Source organism: Triticum aestivum, chromosome 3D, assembly GCF_018294505.1.
Source record: "Triticum aestivum cultivar Chinese Spring chromosome 3D, IWGSC CS RefSeq v2.1, whole genome shotgun sequence".
NCBI classification, from domain to species: Eukaryota; Viridiplantae; Streptophyta; class Magnoliopsida; order Poales; family Poaceae; genus Triticum; species Triticum aestivum.
Window position 1 is genome coordinate 386,681,468 of NC_057802.1, and position 24,211 is coordinate 386,705,678.

Sequence of the window (24,211 nt, forward strand, 5' to 3'; positions counted from 1 at the left end):
CAGCTGAGGTAGAGATCAGAAAAGAACATCAAGTGTTGATGGTGAATAAAACCACAAAGTTCAAGAAGGGCAAGGATAAGAAGAACTTCAAGAAGGCCGGCAAGGGAGTTGCCGCGCCCGGTAAGCCAGTTGCTGGGAAGAAGTCGAAGAATGGACCCAAGCCTGAAACTGAGTGCTTTTATTGCAAGGGAAGTGGTCACTGGAAGCGGAACTGCCCCAAATACTTAGCGGACAAGAAGAAGGCCGGCAACACCAAAGGTATATGTGATATACATGTAATTGATGTGTACCTTACCAGTACTCGTAGTAGCTCCTGGGTATTTGATACCGGTGCGGTTGCTCATATTTGTAACTCAAAACAGGAACTACGGAATAAACGGAGACTGGCGAAGGAACGAGGTGACGATGCGCGTCGGGAATGGTTCCAAGGTCGATGTGATCGCCGTCGGCACGCTACCTCTGCATCTACCCACGGGATTAGTTTTAAACCTCAATAATTGTTATTTAGTGCCAGCTATGAGCATGAACATTGTATCTGGATCTCGTTTAATTCGAGATGGCTACTCATTTAAATCCGAGAATAATGGTTGTTCTGTTTATTTGAGAGATATGTTTTATGGTCATGCCCCGCTGGTCAATGGTTTATTTTTGATGAATCTCGAACGTGATGTTACACATATTCATAGTGTGAATACCAAAAGATGTAAAGTTGACAACGATAGTCCCACATACTTGTGGCACTGCCGCCTTGGTCACATTGGTGTCAAGCGCATGAAGAAGCTCCATGCAGATGGACTTTTGGAGTCTCTTGATTACGAATCATTTGACACGTGCGAACCATGCCTCATGGGTAAGATGACCAAGACTCCGTTCTCCGGAACAATGGAGCGAGCAACCAACTTATTGGAAATCATACATACCGATGTGTCCGGTCCAATGAGTGTTGAGGCTCGCGGAGGATATCGTTATGTTCTCACTCTCACTGATGATTTAAGTAGATATGGGTATGTCTACCTAATGAAACACAAGTCTGAAACCTTTGAAAAGTTCAAGGAATTTCAGAGTGAAGTCGAGAATCAACGTGACAGGAAAATAAAATTCTTACAATCAGATCGTGGTGGAGAATATTTAAGTCACGAATTTGGTACACACTTAAGGAAATGTGGAATAGTTTCACAACTCACGCCGCCTGGAACACCTCAGAGAAACGGTGTGTCCGAACGTCGTAATCGCACTCTATTGGATATGGTGCGATCTATGATGTCTCTTACCGATTTACCGCTCTCATTTTGGGGCTATGCTCTAGAGACTGCCGCATTCACTTTAAATAGGGCTCCGTCGAAATCCGTTGAGACGACACCGTATGAATTATGGTTTGGGAAGAAACCTAAGCTGTCGTTTCTAAAAGTTTGGGGATGCGATGCTTATGTCAAGAAACTTCAACCTGAAAAGCTCGAACCCAAGTCGGAAAAATGCGTCTTCATAGGATACCCTAAGGAAACCATTGGGTATACCTTCTACCTCAGATCCGAAGGCAAGATCTTCGTTGCCAAGAACGGGTCCTTTCTTGAGAAGGAGTTTCTCTCGAAAGAATTGAGTGGGAGGAAAGTGGAACTTGATGAGGTGATAGTCACCCCTTCCGAACCGGAAAGTAGCGCAGCGCGGGAAAATGTCCCTGTGGTGCCTACACCGACTGGGGAGGAAGTTAATGATGATGATCATGAAGCTTCGGATCAAGTTACTGAACTTCGTAGGTCCACAAGGACACGTTCCGCACCAGAGTGGTACGGCAACCCTGTCCTGGAAATCATGTTGTTAGACAACGGTGAACCTTCGAACTATGAAGAAGCGATGGCGGGCCCGGATTCCGACAAATGGCTAGAAGCCATGAAATCCGAGATAGGATCCATGTATGAAAACGAAGTATGGACTTTGACTGACTTGCCCGATGATCGGCGAGCCATAGAAAACAAATGGATCTTTAAGAAGAAGACGGACGCGGATGGTAATGTGACCATCTACAAAGCTCGACTTGTCACTAAGGGTTATCGACAAGTTCAAGGGGTTGACTACGATGAGACCTTCTCACCTGTAGCAAAGCTGAAGTCCGTCCGAATCATGTTAGCAATTGCCGCATACTATGATTATGAGATATGGCAGATGGACGTCAAAACGGCATTCCTTAACGGCTTCCTTAAGGAAGAGTTGTATATGATGCAGTCGGAAGGTTTTGTCGATCCTAAGAATGCTAACAAAGTATGCAAGCTCCAGCGCTCAATCTATGGGCTGGTGCAAGCATCTCGGAGTTGGAACATTCGCTTTGATGAGATGATCAAAGCGTTTGGGTTTACACAGACTTATGGAGAAGCCTGTGTTTACAAGAAAGTGAGTGGGAGCTCTGTAGCATTTCTCTTATTATATGTGGACGACATATTATTGATGGGAAATGATGTAGAATTCTTGGAAAGTATAAAGGCCTATTTGAATAAGTGTTTTTCAATGAAGGACCTTGGAGAAGCTGCTTATATATTAGGCATCAAGATCTATACAGATAGATCAAGACGCCTCATTGGTCTTTCACAGAGTACATACCTTGACAAGATATTGAAGAAGTTCAATATGGATCAGTCCAAGAAGGGGTTCTTGCCTGTATTGCAAGGTGTGCAATTGAGCACGGCTCAATGCCCGACCACGGCAGAAGATATAGAAAAGATGAGTGTCATCCCCTATGCCTCGGCCATAGGGTCTATTATGTATGCCATGCTGTGTACCAGACCTGATGTAAACCTTGCCGTGAGTTTGGTAGGAAGGTACCAAAGTAATCCCGACATGGAACACTGGACAGCGGTAAAAAATATCCTGAAGTACCTGAAGAGGACTAAGGATATGTTTCTCGTTTATGGAGGTGACGAAGAGCTCGTCGTAAAGGGTTACGTCGACGCTAGCTTCGACACAGATCTGGATGACTCGAAGTCACAAACCGGATACGTGTATATTTTGAATGGAGGAGCAGTAAGCTGGTGTAGTTGCAAGCAAAGCGTCGTGGCGGGATCTACGTGTGAAGCGGAGTACATGGCAGCCTCGGAGGCAGCACAGGAAGCAGTCTGGATGAAGGAGTTCATTACCGACCTAGGGGTGATTCACAATGCGTCGGGCCCGATGACTCTCTTCTGTGACAACACTGGAGCTATTGCCCTTGCGAAGGAGCCCAGGTTTCACAGGAAAACCAGGCATATCAAGCGTCGCTTCAACTCCATTCGTGAAAGTGTTCAAAATGGAGACATAGATATTTGTAAAGTACATACGGACCTGAATGTAGCAGATCCGTTGACTAAACCTCTCCCTAGGGCAAAACATGATCAACACCAGGACGCAATGGGTGTTCGATTCATCACAATGTAACTAGATTATTGACTCTAGTGCAAGTGGGAGACTGTTGGAAATATGCCCTAGAGGCAATAATAAATGGTTATTATTATATTTCTTTGTTCATGGTAATTGTCTATTATTCATGCTATAATTGTATTGTCCGGAAATCGTAATACATGTGTGAATACATAGACCACAACGTGTCCCTAGTAAGCCTCTAGTTGACTAGCTCGTTGATCAACAGATAGTCATGGTTTCCTGACTATGGACATTGGATGTCATTGATAACGGGATCACATCATTAGGAGAATGATGTGATGGACAAGACACAATCCTAAGCATAGCATAAAAGATCGTGTAGTTTCGTTTGCTAGAGCTTTTCCAATGTCATGTATCTTTTCCTTAGACCATGAGATCGTGCAACTCCCGGATACCGTAGGAGTGCTTTGGGTGTGCCAAACGTCACAACGTAACTGGGTGACTATAAAGGTGCACTACGGGTATCTCCGAAAGTGTCTGTTGGGTTGGCACGGATCGAGACTTGGATTTGTCACTCCGTGTGACGGAGAGGTATCTCTGGGCCCACTCGGTAATGCATCATCATAATGAGCTCAATGTGACTAAGGCGTTAGTCACAGGATCATGCATTGCGGTACGAGTAAAGAGACTTGCCGGTAACGAGATTGAACAAGGTATTGGGATACCGACGATCGAATCTCGGGCAAGTAACATACCGATTGACAAAGGGAATTGCATACGGATTGATTGAATCCTCGACACCGTGGTTCATCCGATGAGATCATCGTGGAACATGTGGGAGCCAACATGGGTATCCAGATCCCGTTGTTGGTTATTAACCGGAGAGGCGTCTCGGTCATGTCTGCATGTCTCCCGAACCCGTAGGGTCTACACACTTAAGGTTCGGTGACGCTAGGGTTGTAGAGATATATGTATGCGGAAACCCGAAAGTTGTTCGGAGTCCCGGATGAGATCCCGGACGTCACAAGAGGTTCCGGAATGGTCCGGAGGTGAAGATTTATATATAGGAAGTCAAGTTTCGGCCACCGGGAAAGTTTCGGGGGTTACCGGTATTGTACCGGGACCACCGGAAGGGTCCCGGGGGTCCACCGGGTGGGGCCACCTATCCCGGAGGGCCCCGTGGGCTGAAAGTGGAAGGGAACCAGACCTTAGTGGGCTGGGGCGCCCCCCTTGGGCCTCCCCCCATGCGCCTAGGGTTGGGAACCCTAGGGGGGAGCTTCCCCCTTGCCTTGGGGGCAAGGCACCCCTTCCCCCCCTTTGGCCGCCGCCCCCCCTTGGAGATCCCATCTCCCTGGGCCGGCGCCCCCCCAGGGGGGCCTATATAAAGGGGGGGAGGGAGGCAGCAACACACAGCCTTGGGCGCCTCCCTCCTCCCCTGCAACACCTCTCTCTCTCTCGCAGAAGCTTGGCAAAGCCCTGCCGAGACCCGCTACATCCACCACCACGCCGTCATGCTGCTGGATCTCCATCAACCTCTCCTTCCCCCTTGCTGGATCAAGAAGGAGGAGACGTCGCTGCACCGTACGTGTGTTGAACGCGGAGGTGCCGTCCGTTCGGCACTCGGTCATCGGTGATTTGGATCACGGCGAGTACGACTCCGTCATCCACGTTCATTGGAACGCTTCCGCTCGCGATCTACAAGGGTATGTAGATGCACTCCTTTCCCCTCGTTTCTAGTAGACTCCATAGATGCATCTTGGTGAGCGTAGAAATTTTTTAAATTATGCTACGATTCCCAACAGATAAGACATGATTTCCTTCTTGGGCAAGTAACCCGTCTTTACAAAATCAGCTAAAGTGTCGTCGGTGACGTTGGATCTCATCCAGTTGCACGTGATGGGTGCCTTGGGAGCTTTAGGAGGCATTGTGAAAGATGAAGCCTATGACAAAAGGAAAATGTCCGGTTCAATTATAAGCCGGCAGACGTCTACAGTTTAATACTCAATGGCGGCTTATGAGAGGGGCCTAATGACATATGGTTAAGTGCATCGGGTTATCTAAGCCGCTGAAGGTATCGTGAGTAATTCAAATTGTCTACAGCTTTATCATAAATGAGCCGGAAATTTTACAGCGCGTGGCTTCTTTTAAGCCGGGAATGTGAGCCGCCATAGCTCAGCAGATGCAATTTTTGACTAAGTGTGGTGAAAACAAGTTTCACAGATCGCAGTAATTATTTTGGATCAAACGGTTGGCTAAAAGGAAAAATTTCTAGACCTAGAACTGACGCAGAAGAAGTTCATGGATTCAGAGTGGGATCTTATTTCAAACAAAGGGGATCTACTAGTGGAAAAATGGATGTGCAACAACTACCACAGGAGCTCTGTACTACTCTTGGATCAAACATGACTATAGTGGCAGAACTACAGAGAATTCGAGAAGAACAGCGAAGAACAGAGGAAGAACAGTGGAACCCTAATGCGGATCTACGGTGGAGAGGTGCAGGGACTTACAGGTGCGGAGTTACGGCGGGGGTTCGTCGCGTTTCTCTGGTCACGTCAGGTTGATGCAGCGGCCTGAGTTGGTGAAGACGAGGAAACCCGCGGCGGCGGCGGCGGAGCTCGGGCGGCAGCACAGTGGCGAGAGGAGGAAGAAGATGGAGGCGACGAGTGACTGGAGGCTCATAGGCCGGGCTATTTATAAAGTGAGGCTCATAAGTGGGCGCGAGAAACGAGGAGGCCACGGCGTGATTATCTCACCACAAAAACGCCTCGATTTTTGGGATGGCCTTTAAAGATAAGATCCGTTGAGGATATGGTGGGATAAAAAATGGACTTAATGGAAGATGACGTCATGGCTGGTTACCAGGAATCCAGAAGATGACGTCACGGCGGGTTATAACCTTCACACGACCATAAGCCGGAAGATCTTTTCTCTCAAAAGAATTGAAGATTGACATGAACCGGTTCAAATCAATCTGGGGCCTAATGTTGAGGATATAACCCTTAGAGTCACCCGCCAGGAGGGGTCGGGTTACTCATAATGGTCATCACGCGAAGCCCAGTACCGAGCTTGAAGACGGCGGGTCAATGATGGGCCTAAGACCCGGAGATGGCTTAAGGCCCGTAGTGATAAACCGCCGTATGGCAAGACTTGTAGTGTAAGGCAAGAATAGTTGGGAGTCCGAGCCGGACACTCTTATGAGCCGGCCGGGACTCTGAGAGCCGCTGGGCGTCAACCTCTCTATATAAAGGGACGACCTGGCGGTGGTTTAGGGGGAAGAAATATCTCGTCGAGAGCCAGGCATAGCAATCAAGCTCCCTGGTCATCGAAATCATAGTCAATACCACCTCAACTGGACGTAGGCTTTTACCTTCACCGTAAGGGGCCGAACCAGTATAACCCCCGTGTTCCTTGTCCCGTTTAACCCATTTAAGCTTCCTAGCTGCGATGGCTCCACGACTAAGTCCTAGCTCGAGGACATCTGCCGTGACAATTCCACGACAATTAGAGATTTTTTCAGATCTTTGTATCGACAAATAATGGTTATCACTGCGTTTTCAAGGCACATGGAACGCTTCTTTGCGGCGAGAACGGTGGTGGCATACCTGAGCTGTTTGGATGTGACGATGACATTGACATATGTGTTGGCTCCTTAAGCAAGGGAGTTGGTTGCCAGGGTGGTAAAACTTCGTAAAGTTTGATCAAGTTTAAAAAAACAATATAAACATTTATCATAACAAGTCTATATGATGTAAAAGTACATTCAATAATGAATCTGATGGTATTGATTTGTTATTGTATATGTTAATATTTTTGTTTATAAACTTTGTCAAAGTTTACAAAGCTTGACTTTCACCAAAGCTAATACGCGGACTAAATAAAAACGGAGGGAGTATATGTTATATACTCTTTCAACACGTAATGTACATATGGATAGGAAACATGCTTATCAAGTTATCATCACCAAGAGTAATGCTGCAAATTAGGTTACGCCATACAACTGTAAAATTATGATATTAACTGACACCTGATTTTCTCAAAAATATTTATCTAGAGTTAGATCCGAATCTTATGGTCTGAGCCTTAGGGCATATACAGTGATTGATAAGACAGTCTTATCTTAATTCAGCCACGTAATCTAGAGATGACAGAAAAATATGATGTACAATGGTTCTCTCTTAATTTTATCTCTAGTAACTAGTTATTCCTAAAATGTGGTGAGAGATTTGTTGTTGAGGGATCATCTTTTAAATAAGAGAAGACAAAGCCTTTTTTCTAGCTTCTCTTTCCTCCACCTCAGTATTTATCCTACATGACACTGTTAAGATATAACCATTGTAATTGCCCTTATGATTAACTGCTTGCATTGTGGTGAGCAGCACTAGATGGAAGAGGCTGATTCTATCGCGAGGCCGCTCATTCATATTTTCGACAGCTTTGCCGCTGCCCGTGGTTGCTTCTGTGCATGGTACTGTTTGCCGATTTTCCATGCTTATACTAAACTGAACTGAGCACCCACCATAACTTTTCCTTTTAACCTGAGAGAATAGTAACCATGTTTCAGCTGCAATCCATGTCTCGAAGAAGGAGAGATGACGAAGATCAGTCATCTGGGAGCACGTGCAGTATTTTGCTTCTCTGACCAAACTCAACGTAACCAGCCCCATCATCGTCATCCTTGTCGGAAGCGAGGAAGCGGCGGTCAAGGCTCACAGGTTCCATCTTCCGCCGACGTTTTCCTACCATTTGCCTTCATCGATGTGTGCTCAGCTTCATGTTTCTCGATCATGATTCCTGTGTTTGAAACTGCAGGCATCTTCTGAGATCTGGATTTCTCGTCCAGCCAATCAGACCGCCCGTGGTGCCACCCAACTCAAGCAGGTCTCAAATTGCCTTTTTCCTGGGCCAATATACTGTATGTAAACCAGATAGGCAGAGTCTATTTCAAGCAAGATTGGTTGATTATTGAACTACTGGCAGGTTGCGAATTACTCTTAGCTCGGCTCATACCTCGGATGACATCAGAAGGCTTGTTGACGCGCTCGCTCCCTGGCTCCTGGCTCAACATGTTGAGCAGGGTTGCGCTTCAGTTTCAAGATTATAAGCAACGGACCACTACTCGTGATATTAATTGTGTCACCACTATATATGTTTTATGTTATTCAAATTATGTGTATTCTGTAACACTGGTGATAAAATTGGTTTGATGCCAAAAATTGGCTTACCAATGTTTGGCATTGTGCCAAATATTTGCTACTAATTGATTGATTACCAAGTTGTCTTGTCTATCTCACATAAAGTTGCCAGTATTTGGCAAGTATTGGTATTGCCAATATTTGGCAATGTCAACATTTGGCTAGCCAAATATTGGTAGCTAACGAATCATGCTTATAATCTTCTATGCTTCCAAGTGACTGGCAAGCTATGGTCATGTTTGTTTAGCCCATGGATTATTTTGTGGGGGTAGCCTAACAGGGCACATTATTTTGTGGACTATATAATCTACTTGCCTAGATTATCATAAGGCTATGGCTAGGTCTCAGTCAAGTGATATAATATGTAAAAAAAGAAAAGGAAAAACTGAAAAGAAACTTTTGCACGAATCTAAATGTAAGATCTCACAAATATAGCATCAATTGAGGCATAGCCAAGTCTCAGTTGACTTAGATTTAGCAAGACTGTTATCATAATCTTATAAGTTGCCTTGGGGGGCTTATTTTAGATTTTTTTTTCTTTGTTCTTTTACTGTAACACTTATCCAACATCATGTTATTTACCCATCAATGCCATCACAATATTTGAAACTCTATCTTGCTCTGCCCGACGTGCGACGCCCATTCTTCCATCAATGCACTCCACTAATTCTCATTGTTCTCACTTCACCCAAATTGTCCAAACCCTAGTCCAGAATTGGGTAGATCCGGAGATCCAGGGCTTCTTCTGTTGGAATTGTTCGGCTTAGCCCATTTACTATTTACAAAAATTCCTACAAAAATACCTGAGGCCCATGTGGCCTATTTATTATCTCCATAACTTGTTGTGCATTGTGATGCCCTGTTTGCAATATGCATTCAAATTCCTAGTCTCATATCAATCATGTGGGACATGGTTCATAATAACACATTAGTGTGATCAAACTCACCAGGTGATATAATCCACCATGCCACAGGGGTGAATAGGCAAGCTATGGCCATGTTTGTTTACATCATGTGGGTGGTAGCCAACAAGGCAGATTGTTTTGTAGATTATATAATCCACTTACCTAGATTACCATAATCTCATAAGTTGCCTTGGGCAGCTTATTTGTTATTTTGTAGTCTTTCACCCTAGTACACATCCAACATTGTGTTTAGTTACCCACCAAACCATTACAATCTTTGAAACCCTATCTTCTTCCGCCCAACACGCGACGCCATTTCTCTCCCATCAATGCACTCTTCCAGTGCAAAATTGGATAGATTTGGTGCTTCTTCAGCAAGCCATCGAGCCAATTGACTTGACAATGCGGAGTAGAACTTCCATGCACTAGTGTTCAGAGATTTGTTGAGTATAGTTGGCACCGTCAGCCAATCCGACGTAACACTCAGGGGCTTGCAATATGCAATGCCAATTTTCTAAATATGCTATGCTGTTCTAAACGAGTCCTAATCTCATACCATTATGTGGGACATGGTTCATAGTAACGTATCGTATTTGTAATTTGAGCCCCTAGGGATTCCTGACATCGATCCCATGACGCCGAGAGTCCAGCCCGACCATCAAAACCCGATTTGGGACATGCACAGGGGGCACCAGGGACAAGGTCCAAACCCACACATCAAGCAAAAGCAAAGAAAATCCTATGCATCGCTCAGCGCAACGCATTATTGACCAATCGCATAGGCAAAAGCGAGCGAGCGAGCTAGGGTTGGCCCTATCATAGCTTCTTCAAGAAAACCGATTTTTGGAACTTTCTAGAAGGTTCCAGTCTGGGTTTTTTCGTTTTACTTTTGCATGTTGTTTACTTTACCAGTTTTCTTGTTACTTTTTTCTTCATTCTGGTTTTTCTTTTCTTTTCTTTTCCTTTTCTCTTTCTTTTAAAGAGTGTTCACAACATCCAAAAATTGTTTAATTTAAAAAAAACGTGTTAGCATTTCTATAGAAATGTTTAATAGAAAATAAAAAATGACTTTCAAAAAATGTTTAGAGTTTTTTAAATGTTCATGAAAGTTTTAAAAAAAAAATCAGTTTTTCAAAAAAAGTCTGAAGCCCACTGACCGTGTGCCTCATAGAGACAGTTAGTAGTTTAGGTTCCTCGATGGCGTCCTGCATCTAGCTGGATTGAAGCCGTCACGCAATGCCGCATATCACCTAATGCTAAGAATCGGGTACTCCTCAACTAGTGATTTCGTTCTAATACGTAGCCTTAGCCTTCTCAAAGGGAAAAACGAAGCTTCAGAAGACCTACATCCTTGCTGGGCTTCAGACCGGTGTCACCTGGGCCAGTGCAACACACGCAAAACAGAAGAACAAATGTAGAAGAAGAAGAAATAAATAAAGAATGGAAGGCATGGCGAGTTGGCAACCGACAGTCCGTCCAGTGCCAACCCTCGCTGCCGCTGCCTCTCCATCCGTGCAGACCGTGCGCGTAGTATTATTTCGTTCTTGGTGCGACATTGCCGTCCGCCAGCGGTTCCCTTTTCCCATCATCATGCGGCGGGCACCCCGTCCAAATTATCGCCCATTTAATTATCGACCGACGGATCGGCGAGACAGGGAAACGAGACCCACGAGCACAAATCTCAGCGATCCATCAGAGCACAGCATCGGACGCGGCAACCACCGGCGCCACTACGTACCCACAAGTGGCAACGGGACAAGGAGGCCTCCCACCGGCCTTTTGACAAAACGGAGGGTGCGGAATGATTGAGCATAAGATCCACGGGATTACGTCCAGAGATAATAAACATTAGGGTTAACATGCACGAATGATTGTAGTGCTAATACAAGGCCCGAGTCAACCACCGAGCTCTACTACTGCCTAGACCCTGCTGAAGCTTGCACCGCAAGGCCAGCAATCTGGCCGGCCGATCAAAAAAGCGTAACACAGTTACTTTATCTGGGAATGCCTGGAGCCAAAGTCTCTGTATTTTTCTTTTTCATTTGGCCAGGAACGGAAAAGAAAGAAGGAATTTACTTATCTCCTGAAAGAATTGCAAAATTTACTCCGGGGAGGACAAGGATTTTCGTCAGGGGAGGAAAAAATCATGTAAAAGAGATAATTACATGTAAAGAATGACCAAAAAGAATGTTAATGAAGGTCTTGTACCGACCGACCGACGCCTGTTGTTCACAGGTCTCTCCGGCTCCTCCAGCTAGCCTGGCTCAGCTCGTCGCTGCACTCCCGGCTGCCGAACTCTCTCAGCTGGAACAACCTGATCTCCTCGGTTCGCGGCTCCAAGAAGACCTCGCTGCGCCCCGGTTGAAGGCCGTTGTTTAGGTTAGAGTCGGCTAAACTATCCAGTGCTCTTACCACCTGAGATGGCAAAGAAAATACATGGGTATATATCTTAGTCCTGTGATGTCATTTTTTTGAAAAATTCAGGAACGAGGTGAAATGAATGAAATGTGGTTTATTATTTAGTACCTGCCCCATCCGTGGTCTCATCACCGCAGAATGACGAATGCATGCAGCCGCGGCTCCTATCATATGATACATCTCATTTTCTTCAAACTTGTTTTCCATCCTCGGATCGGGAAGGTCCCCAAAGTCTCGATGCTCGATTGCTTGTGAGAGAAAGGGCCGGGCCTGAAATTTTTCAGCAAGAGCAAACTTTGAGCTTACATTATGCATCCATCTATCAGTCATGATGAAAAATGAAGAAATGCATTTAGACAGTAGCCAGAGAGCAATGCATTTAGAGCAGTGAGGTGTCATCTGTGTGATGCATTCATCAGTTCCATTTATGCTTATGTTTGCTAGGATAATCGGTCCCTGTTTTCTCAAGTTCTCATCTAGCTTCTTTCATGACTCACCACAGCATGAACACTGCATTAAATAACACTGTATCCACTTTCTGAATGCCACCCTGGAAGAATAATCAGGTTGCCCACTTTCTACAAAAGCAAGCTCCAATAGTTGGAACTTTTCAGCTCACTTAGTTCTCTCCAGATCACTTTCTCGGTCAACATGCTATGGAAACGGGTCCAGTGGAAGGGGCCAACATAATACAACAGCTAGCATCAGCCACCTTAAAAGAGGCCAACGGTTCAACTTTGGAGGGAAAGAGGTGATCTAGAGAAGGCACCGCTAGATGCTGCATGATATCAGGCTCTAGGATTTGGAAATTTTACCTAAAGAACTATATTGATCAACAACAATTACCTAGTACTATGGACAGGAAATCAACCAAATCTTGAAGCATCTAAGTAACATAGCCAGAAAATACGATAGGTCAATTCTTACTTGTTATAGCTAAAAGATATATTTTGCGAATGTGAAAAAAGAGCATAGTTTAGGACCTAAAGCGAGGAGCATGCAACAAGTACACAAATATTTTAAGAAGCTCACCCATTCGACAAGACTCTCATCTCCCAGCGGTTGAGAAGAATCAACAGGTTTTCTTCCGGTAATAAGTTCCAAAAGAACAACTCCAAAAGAATATAGATCAGATTTTGCTGTCAACTTCCCAGACAATGCATACTCTGGAGCCAAATACCTGCAGAGGACATACTACATTTATACTGGAAACTATCTATAGATCACAGATTATTGAAAAAGAATTGACTGAAGATTGCAATGGCTATCTTTGGACGATTACTCACCCAAATGTTCCCATGACACGTGTTGTGACATGCGTGTTGGAGTCGGCAGCTAACCTTGCAAGTCCAAAATCAGAAACCTGGAGATTGGTTGGAGGTACATAGCATTTTTTTAAAAATAAATACAACTGAAAAATCGCATAGAAACAATTGGAAGCTGGAACTGATACACCAAGTAAAAGCATACCTGAGCTTCGAAGTTGTTATCCAATAAAATATTAGATGATTTAATATCTCTATGTATAATCCGTGGATGACCTGATGAATACAAACAGAGCAATGCTTAGCACACCACACTAGTTCAGGGGATTAATGAGAAGGGACAATTTAGTCACAAAATATTACAATCTTCGTGCAGGTAAGCAATTCCACGAGCTGCTCCGGCCGCAATCTTGACCCTCGTACGCCAATCAAGTGGTACTTCATTTACTGAAATTCCATGAGCATGGTTAATGACCAGGCAACAGATGAGCAATCTAGCTGCCTCACTAAAGCTAAAATTGATGCAAATAAAAGAACCACTATGATCGACAGGGAGTTCTCACCATGGAGATGGTAATAAAGCGTGTTATTGGGAACAAAATCATATACAAGCATCCTCTGGCCCTCTGATACGCAATAGCCTACTAGTGAAACCAAATGTCTATGATGTACTCTGCTGATAGTATCAACTTCGGCCCTGAACTCACGCTCTCCCTGCCCATTGCCAATCTTCAGCTTCTTGATAGCCACAGGGCGACCATCTGGCAAGATACCCTTGTACACACACCCAAATCCACCTTCTCCCAAAAGGTTCTCATCCGAAAAGTCATTTGAGATTCCTGCCAAATTCTCCGGCGTGAACAGCATCCTCGAGTACCCTATCCCGGAGTCTGCCGGCGAGTAGGGGAACCCATGGCTCCCAGTACTGGACCTCATGAAGGGATAGCCCGGTGATCGTAAGTAGAACCCATCTGGCCAACACAAATACTGTAATGAGCATCGTCTAGGATGGCTAAATTTAGAAAATGCAGATATAGAGATACATTTAACACTCGGGCGTTTATGTTTTGTAGTACCTGATGCTAGTGAGGATCCAGCAGACGAGGGAATGTAATTGGGTGGTGGCGGCGGGGGAGCTGGTTGCTGCTGTGTAGGCAGTGCTGAGGGAGGCTCTGCCCGCCGTCGCTTCTTCTTGACAAGCCAAATGGTGGCACCGATGAAGCTGAGCATTGCAAGACCGGCAATTGCTACAATGGTGGTGGCAGTTTCCCTCGATATTTCGATGTTCTTGCCGCTGCCATTTGAGCGGGTCGAGTTTAAGTGTGACCTCCCAGGCGAGCGCGGCGGCGCGTAATGTGGCTTAGTATGATGGCGCGGCGGCGGGGGAGATGCAACTCTTGGCGGGGGAGGCGAATAGACTGCAACCGGCGTGGGTGCTGGAGCTGGAGCTGGAGTAGGCGATGGCGATGGCGGGTGGGATGGAGGCGGGGCTGGTGGCGAGAGGACTACTGGCGGCGGCGGGGGGAGGGACGGGGGAGGCGGCGACGGGTACACGCGGGGCTGTACGCGTGGCTGGTCGGCCGCCATCGGCGGCGGTGGCGCCTGAACCTCGGCGGGAGGCGGCGAGGGCGATGGGGACGGCGGTGGGAGCGACGGAGGGGGCGCGTCGGGCGGCGGAGGCGACAATGCCGGCGGTGGCGGCGAGGAAGGCAATGCTGGAGGAGGTGAAGGCAATGGCTCGGGTGGCGGGGAGGCCGGAGGGGGGCTACTTACCGGCGGAGGGGACGCCGCGGGGGGCAAAGAATGGTAGGACGTGGAAACCGGCGGAGCCGAGGCGGAGGAGGAGTACGGACAGCCCGGCGGGCGCGGCGCGGGCTGCGGCTGCGGCTGCCCATGCCCGCCCTGCGGCACGGCGTACGACGACGACGAGGCCGGCTGCGGAGGCATGAAGGGATCCGCGTAGCCGCCCATCCCCACCACCACCGCCGCCCTCCGCAGGCACCTCCACAGCAGCGAGGCGTGGGCGCGCGCTGGCAGTGGCAGGCAGGGGATCTGCAGGTCCACGCCGACGGCCAGATCTCCCGCCCGGCTCGGCCCCAATCAAGCAGCTGAGCGAACCACCGTTTCAATGGAAGGAAGCTGCCACCCACCTTAGAGAGAGCCTCTCTCTCTCTCGACAGCGACGTAGAGAGGAGATCCGAGTCCTCCCGCCCACGCAAGTGGCGGCGCGCTTGCAGCAGATCACGCACGGCACGGCAGAGAATCCAGCGGCCGCGGAGCTCGGGCCGTCTGGCGGCGAGGCCGAGATCCGCGGGCGTCGGGCGGGAAGGCGATCCTTCGTCGGCCAATGCAATGCAGCAGAGCACCGCACCGCACCGCTCGTCTCTCTGTGTCGCCTCAGCTGAGCTCACCTCACCTCAGCAGCACGCCGAGCTCATCTCTTTCTGGCTCCTCCTCCCTCCCGTCCCTGCCTGCCTGCCTTGGTGTCCGTGGCTGCCTGGCTGGACAGTAGAGCATCACTAGTGGTGGTACTAGTATAATTTCCCCCCTCTATTTCCCCTTCCTTCTTTTCTCAAAACAAAGTCTATAGTAGTACTAATATTGTTTTGTTTCTCGGGTGTGCGCGACGGGGAGGGGGTTGGTGCCAGGTCCATATGGGAAATAGCTGGACTGCGAAGAGCAAGCAGTACTGGCAGTACAGTGCGGCAGCATAGGGAGCTGAGTCGGGAGAAAAAAGAAGGCTGGGAAATTGGGTATTTCCCGTGCAGATTGTCGCTTGCGGCCCCCGCCACGGGCCCGTCCTCGACCCGCCCCTCCGCTCACCGCGGGTGGTGGAAACCGGGAAGAAACCGTGGAAGGAAGGGCGACGAGGCACAGCACACTCGCCTCGGCCGGCCGGGAAGAACGACGAAGCAAGTTGCGGTTTGTTTTTTTTGGCTCGCGGCGAGCCTCGTATGGTTCATCCTGCGGCGTGCAACGGGGGCTGGGGAGTGTAGAGTTTACCGTGTACGATACTGAGGGCAACGCTGACGGCTGGATGGATGCCTCCTGTCCTGGGTGGGAGAGCTTTTTTTGGTACCTACTAGTAGTAGTGTGGTTTGGAACCAAAAAAAAAAAGAAGCAGTAGTGTGGTTTGAGGTGGGGTGGGGCTTTCAAGGTTTCGGATTTCGGGTGACTTTTTCTTGCCCACGTTTTGCCATTTGTTGACCTTGGCTGAAAAACACTGCTGGCTACGCCTACGCGGTTTTTATCAGGCAAAGGGGATGTGACGGCGGTACGAGTTTTCGTGGTTCGCCTGTTTCGATCATGCCATATCTAGTCGCAGTCGCATACGCAGCCATGGAGACTAGAGCAACTCCACTCATTCGGCCCCCCAGCGCATAGGCCGGCGCTATTTCGGCAGCTCGTCCGGCGATCCCCAGGTGCCGCCCTAAGGCGTCGTAAATTCAAACTTGTTCATTCCCGCTACCCTAAAAACGCCACAAGTCCGGCGATCGGCGCCACAAAAGTCTCGGCGATCGGCGATCACCTTGCCACAGTTCGGCGATCAATAAAAAAGTTCTGCGTGCAAAAGAAAGGACACGTAAGCAATGCATCAAACGGCGGCATCGGCCTCCGGCGTCGGAGGAGTCGGAGTGCGCGGGCTGGTCGGCGTCAGCGCGAGTTCTGTGCTGGGCGTCGTGGAGGCAGGCATCATCGCTCGGGCTTGGCGGCGGCATTGGGTCCGGCGTGGGAGTTGGCGCCGCCATCGACGGCATCTGGTTCAGGATGAGGCCACGCTCCGCCGGGTACCACGCCTTGAGCTGCTCGGCGTCGCTCCAGAACATGCCCCCCCCATATCAGGAAAGCCAGGTCGGTGTTTCTCTTCTTCGCGGCGACGTTGGTCCGAAGCAGGTCGAGCTTGACGGTGCTATTCGTCATCAACGCCGACCATCGCGCCTCGGTTTTCTCTTCCCTCTGGGCGGCCCGGGTCTTGGCGCCGGCGATGCAATGCTCGATGGACTCTTGCAGACGCGCGGTGGCCAGCTTGGCGTGTTTCGCCGACTTGGCCCGTTTGTTGTCGTCGGGGCGCCCGTCGGACGCGCCCGGCGTCGGCGTGTCCGGCTTGTAGGTCTCCTTGGCCTTGGCGAGGGTGCGCCGGACTTCCGCCCACTTCTCGCACTTCTCGATCCGGGAGAACACGTGGAGGTACTTGAAATCTTGGCCGGTGCCGCTGTCCAGCCAAAACATGGCGAACATCCGGACCATCTGTGCCGAGGAACAAGTGTCGGCGACGCACACACGCGGCGAAAACGAGCGAGAGACCGGCGGCATACCTGACCCTCGATGCTGGCGCCACTCTCCGGGCGAGCCGCGACCTCCTCGACGATCCCATGCCATTTGTTGCACGCCGTTTAGATGAGCCCCCAATGGTTCGCCATGGCCTTCGAGCCGCGCTGCATGTGGACGCCGGCGAAGTAGGGGTCGACCAGTTTGCGTTCATCGAAATCCGACTTGACGCGCTCCCAGTACGTGTCGGCGCTCTGGCTCGTGCCAGTGATCGGGTCGAGGCAGACCATCTTCCACGCTTCGGCGAGGCACTCATCTTCTTTGGACGTCCACTTGACGCGCGGCTCGCCAGTCTTGGCCGCACGCTTCTTCTTTTTCCCTCTCCTCGCCGGAGCAGGCGCCGGCTCCTCCTCCTCTTCCTCCTCCTCCTCCTCCTCTGGCTCCTCCTTGCCATAGTCGAGCTCGTCGTCCATGTCGTCGTTGAGGTCCATTGTATCTTCTAGGGCATTGAACCCGGGGGAGGCGGCGGCCGAGCCGGTCGTGATGATGTCATCCATGTCGGCCTCCGTCGCGTCGGGGTTGCCGAGATGCGATGACGAGCCTTGTGAGAAGAGCCCGCCACCGCGCAAAGGCGGCGTTGGGGAGTATGCGTAAGCCGGTGGGGAGTAGGTGTACGGGGGGTACTGGACGCCGGCGAACGCGGACGAGAGCGTGCGCTGGGCGGGGTGGCCATGTGGAAAGGTGATGTTGGGGTTGAACCCGTCATGCGCGTCGCCGTCGGCGTAGCCAGGCGAGGGAGTGCAGCCCCAGGGAGACGTCGAGAATCCAGTTGGCGACCCGACGCTCTGCTGGCTCCAGGGAGAGTGTGGGCCATGGCCGCCGGGCGGATTCATCATCCCCGCGCGAGACGCCTCGGCCTGTTCCACCGCGTGATCCGCCTGCTCGGCCAAGGCAGCCGCCGCCGCCAGAGCCGCCCTATCTCGGGCCTTCTTGGTGTTGAGCCTGTTCCGCCGGTCGGTGGTGACAGCCTCCCGGCGCTGAACCTCCGCCTCCCAATCGGCGTTTGACATGCCCTGGGGTTTGGACGACGACGCCCTCTGCTTCCTCTGCTTCGACTGGGCAGCGCTGGCATCGGTGACGGCACGAGGGGCGACGTACTTCTTCGGCGGCATGGCGGCCGGATGGAGGGGATGTTGGGGAACGTAGTAATTTCAAAAAAAATTCCTACGCACACACAAGATCATGGTGATGCATAGCAACGAGAGGGGAGAGTGTTGTCCACGTACCCTCGTAGACCAAAAGCGGAAGCGTTAGCATAACGTGGTTGATGTAGTCATACGTCTTCACGATCCGACCGATCAAGTACCGAACGCACGACACCTCCGAGTTCAGCACACGTTCAGCCCGATGACGTCCCTCGAACTCCGATCCAGCCGAGTGTTGAGGGAGAGTTTCGTTAGCACGACGGTGTGGTGACGATGATGATGTTCTACTGACGCAGGGCTTCGCCTAAGCACCGCTACAGTATTATCGAGGTGGACTATGGTGGAGGGGGCACCGCACACAGCTAAAAGATCAAACGATCAATTGTTGTGTCTCTAGGGTGCCCCCTGCCCCCGTATATAAAGGAGCAAGGGAGGAGGTGCGGCCGGCCAGGAGGGGGCGCGCCAGGAGGAGTCCTACTCCCACCGGGAGTAGGACTCCCTCCCTTTTCCTTGTTGGATTAGGAGAAGAGGGGGAAAGAGGTGGAGGAGAAGAAGGAAAGGGGGGCGCCGCCCCCTCTCCTTGTCCTATTCGGACTAGGGGGGAGGGGCGCGCGGCCCTTGCCCTGGCCGCCTCTCCTCTTCTCCACTAAGGCCCACTATGGCCCATTAACCCCCGGGGGGTTCCGGTAACCCCTCCGGTACTCCGGTAAAATCCCGATTTCACCCGGAACACTTCCGATATCCAAATATAGGCTTCCAATATATCAATCTTTATGTCTCGACCATTTCGAGACTCCTCGTCATGTCCGTGATCACATCCGGGACTCCGGACAACCTTCGGTACATCAAAACATATAAACTCATAACATAACTGTCATCGAAACGTTAAGCGTGCGGACCCTACGGGTTTGAGAACTATGTAGACATGACCGAGACACGTCTCCGGTCGATAACCAATAGCGGAACCTGGATGCTCATATTGGCTCCCACATATTCTACAAAGATCTTTATCGGTCAGACCGCATAACAACATACGTTGTTCCCCTTGTCATCGGTATGTTACTTGCCCGAGATTCGATCGTCGGTATCTCAATAGCTAGTTCAATCTCGTTACCGGCAAGTCTCTTTACTCGTTCCGTAGTACATCATCCTGCAACTAACTCATTAGTTGCAATGCTTGCAAGGCTTAAGTGATGTGCATTACCGAGTGGGCCCAGAGATACCTCTCCGACAATCGTAGTGACAAATCCTAATCTCGAAATACGCCAACCCAACAAGTACCTTTGGAGACACCTGTAGAGCACCTTTATAATCACCCAGTTACGTTGTGACGTTTGGTAGCACACAAAGTGTTCCTCCGGTAAACGGGAGTTGCATAATCTCATAGTCATAGGAACATGTATAAGTCATGAAGAAAGCAATAGCAACATACTATACGATCGAGTGCTAAGCTAACGGAATGGGTCAAGTCAATCACATCATTCTCCTAATGATGTGATCCCGTTAATCAAATGACAACCCATGTCAATGGCTAGGAAACATAACCATCTTTGATCAACGAGCTAGTCAAGTAGAGGCATACTAGTGACACTCTGTTTGTCTATGTATTCACACAAGTATTACGTTTCCGGTTAATACAATTCTAGCATGAATAATAAACATTTATCATGATATAAGGAAATAAATAATAACTTTATTATTGCCTCTAGAGCATATTTCCTTCAGTCTCCCACTTGCACTAGAGTCAATAATCTAGATTACACAGTAATGATTCTAACACCCATGGAGCCTTGGTGCTGATCATGTTTTGCTCGTGGAAGAGGCTTAGTCAACGGGTCTGCAACATTCAGATCCGTATATATCTTGCAAATTTCTATGTCTCCCACCTGGACTAAATCCCGGATGGAATTGAAGCGTCTCTTGATGTGCTTGGTTCTCTTGTGAAATCTGGATTCCTTCGCCAAGGCAATTGCACCAGTATTGTCACAAAAGATTTTCATTGGACCCGATGCACTAGGTATGACATCTAGGTCGGATATGAACTCCTTCATCCAGACTCCTTCATTTGCTGCTTCCGAATCAGCTATGTACTCCGCTTCACACGTAGATCCCGCCACGACGCTTTGTTTAGAATTGCACCAACTGATAGCTCCACCGTTCAATGTAAGCACGTATCCGGTTTGCGATTTAGAATCGTCCGGATCAGTGTCAAAGCTTGCATCAACGTAACCATTTACGATGAGCTCTTTGTCACCTCCATAAACGAGAAACATATCCTTAGTCCTTTTCAGGTATTTCAGGATGTTCTTGACCGCTGTCCAGTGATCCACTCCTGGATTACTTTGGTACCTCCCTGCTAGACTTATAGCAAGGCACCCATCAGGTCTGGTACATAGCATTGCATACATGATAGAGCCTATGGCTGAAGCATAGGGAACATCTTTCATTTTCTCTCTATCTTCTGCAGTGGTCGGGCATTGAGTCTTACTCAACTTCACACCTTGTAACACAGGCAAGAACCCTTTCTTTGCTTGATCCATTTTGAACTTCTTCAAAACTTTGTCAAGGTATGTGCTTTGTGAAAGTCCAATTAAGCATCTTGATCTATCTCTATAGATCTTGATGCCCAATATATAAGCAGCTTCACCGGGGTCTTTCATTGAAAAACTCTTATTCAAGTATCCCTTTATGCTATCCAGAAATTCTATATCATTTCCAATCAGCAATATGTCATCCACATATAATATCAGAAATGCTACAGAGCTCCCACTCACTTTCTTGTAAATACAGGCTTCTCCAAAAGTATGTACAAAACCAAATGCTTTGATCACACTGCCAAAGCATTTATTCCAACTCCGAGAGGCTTGCACCAGTCCATAAATGGATCGCTGGAGCTTGCATACTTTGTTAGCTCCCTTTGGATCGACAAAACCTTCCGGTTGCATCATATACAACTCTTCTTCCAGAAATCCATTCAGGAATGCAGTTTTGACATCCATTTGCCAAATTTCATAATCATAAAATGCGGCAATTGCTAACATGATTCGGACAGACTTAACCATCACTACGGGTGAGAAGGTCTCATCGTAGTCAATCCCTTGAGCTTGTCAAAAACCTTTCGCAACAAGTCGAGCTTTATAGACAGTAACATTACCGTCAGCGTCAGTCTTCTTTTTGAAAATCCATTTATTTTCAATGGCTTGCCGATCATCGTGCAAGTCAACCAAAGTCCACACTTTGTTCTCATACATGGATCCCATCTCATATTTCATGGCCTCAAGCCATTTTGCGGAATCTGGGCTCACCATCGCTTCTTCATGGTTCGTAGGTTCGTCATGGTCTAGTAACATAACCTCCAGAACAGGATTACCGTACCACTCTGGTGCGGATCTTACTCTGGTTGACCTACGAGGTTCAGTGACAACTTGATCTGAAATTCCATGATCATCATCATTAACTTCCTCACTAATTGGTGTAGGCGTCACAGGAACCGGTTTCTGTGATGAACTACTTTCCAATAAGGGAGCAGGTACAGTTACCTCATCAAGTTCTACTTTCCTCCCACTCACTTCTTTCGAGAGAAACTCCTTCTCTGGAAAGGATCCATTCTTAGCAACGAATGTCTTGCCTTCGGATCTGTGATAGAAGGTGTACCCAACAGTCTCCTTTGGGTATCCTATGAAGATACATTTCTCCGTTTTGGGTTCGAGCTTATCAGGTTGAAGCTTTTTCACATAAGCATCGCAGCCCCAAACTTTAAGAAATGACAACTTTGGTTTCTTGCCAAACCACATTTCATAAGGCGTCGTCTCAACGGATTTCGATGGTGCCCTATTTAACGTGAATGCAGCCGTCTCTAAAGCATAACCCCAAAACGATAGCGGTAAATCAGTAAGAAACATCATAGATCGCACCATATCTAGTAAAGTACGATTACGATGTTCGGACACACCATTTCGCTGTGGTGTTCTGGGTGGCGTGAGTTGCGATACTATTCCGCATTGTTTCAAATGTAGACCAAACTCGTAACTCAAATATTCTCCTCCACGATCAGATCGTAGAAACTTTATTTTCTTGTTACGATGATTTTCAACTTCACTCTGAAATTCTTTGAACTTTTCAAATGTTTCAGACTTATGTTTCATTAAGTAGATATACCCATATCTACTCAAATCATCTGTGAAGGTGAGAAAATAACGATATCCGCCACGAGCCTCAACATTCATCGGACCACATACATCTGTATGTATAATTTCCAACAAATCTGTTGCTCTCTCCATAGTACCGGAGAACGACGTTTTAGTCATCTTGCCCATGAGGCACGATTCGCAAGTACCAAGTGATTCATAATCAAGTGGTTCCAAAAGTCCATCAGTATGGAGTTTCTTCATGCGCTTTACACCGATATGACCTAAGCGGCAGTGCCACAAATAAGTTGCACTATCATTATCAACTCTGCATCTTTTGGCTTTAACATTGTGAATATGTGTATTACTACTATCGAGATTCATCAAAAATAGACCACTCTTTAAGGGTGCATGGCCATAAAAGATATTACTCATATAAATAAAACAACCATTATTCTCTGATTTAAATGAATAACCGTCTCGCATCAAACAAGATCCAGATATAATGTTCATGCTCAACGCTGGCACCAAATAACAATTATTTAGGTCTAATACTAACCCCAAAGGTAGATGTAGAGGTAGCGTGCCGACGTCGATCACATCAACTTTGGAACCATTTCCCACGCACGTCGTCACCTCGTCCTTAGCCAGTGTCCGCTTAATCTGTAGTCCCTGTTTCGAGTTGCAAATATTAGCAACAGAACCAGTATCAAATACCCAGGTGCTACTGCGAGCTCTGGTAAGGTACACATCAATAACATGTATATCACATATACCTTTGTTCACCTTGCCATCCTTCTTATCCGCCAAATACTTGGGGCAGTTCCGCTTCCAGTGACCAGTCTGCTTGCAGTAAAAGCACTCAGTATCAGGCTTAGGTCCAGACTTGGGTTTCTTCTCTTGAGCAGAAACTTGCTTGCTGTTCTTCTTGAAGTTCCCCTTCTTCTTCCCTTTGCCCTTTTTCTTGAAACTGGTGGTCTTATTGACCATCAACACTTGATGCTCCTTCTTGATTTCTACCTCCGCAGCCTTTAGCATTGCGAAGAGCTCGGGAATCGTCTTATCCATCCCTTGCATGTTATAGTTCGTCACGAAGCTCTTGTAGCTTGGTGGCAGTGATTGAAGAATTCTGTCAATGACGCTATCATCCGGAAGATTAACTCCCAGTTGAATCAAGTGATTGTTATACCCAGACATTCTGAGTATATGTTCACTGACAGAACTATTCTCTTCCATCTTGCAGCTGTAGAAATTATTGGAGACTTCATATCTCTCAATCCGGGCATTTTCTTGAAATATTAACTTCAACTCCTGGAACATCTCATATGCTCCATGACGTTCAAAACGTCGTTGAAGTCCCGGTTCTAAGCCGTAAAGCATGGCACACTGAACTATCAAGTAGTCATCAGCTTTGCTTTGCCAGACGTTCTTAACGTCGTCAGTTGCATCTGCAGCAGGCCTGGCACCCTGCGGTGCTTC

General features: G+C 48.2%; 1 protein-coding gene and 1 pseudogene across 1 annotated transcript; one reads left to right on the plus strand and one right to left on the minus strand.

Moving 5' to 3' along the window:
* LOC123074710 (8-amino-7-oxononanoate synthase-like) overlaps positions 1–8,452 on the plus strand; it is a 35,348-nt pseudogene extending 26,896 nt beyond the window's left edge.
* A 2,989-nt stretch (positions 8,453–11,441) lies between these two features.
* Positions 11,442–15,755, minus strand: LOC123079083 (proline-rich receptor-like protein kinase PERK8). The gene is made up of 8 exons (XM_044501759.1): positions 14,208–15,755; positions 13,695–14,102; positions 13,495–13,578; positions 13,337–13,407; positions 13,153–13,229; positions 12,899–13,046; positions 11,975–12,136; positions 11,442–11,863 (listed from the first exon to the last, which is right to left on the minus strand). Exons 1-8 carry the CDS (start codon positions 15,100–15,102, stop codon positions 11,678–11,680), a joined length of 2,031 nt encoding a protein of 676 aa, XP_044357694.1. The 5' UTR covers positions 15,103–15,755; the 3' UTR covers positions 11,442–11,677.
* Between the last annotated feature and the right edge of the window lie 8,456 nt (positions 15,756–24,211).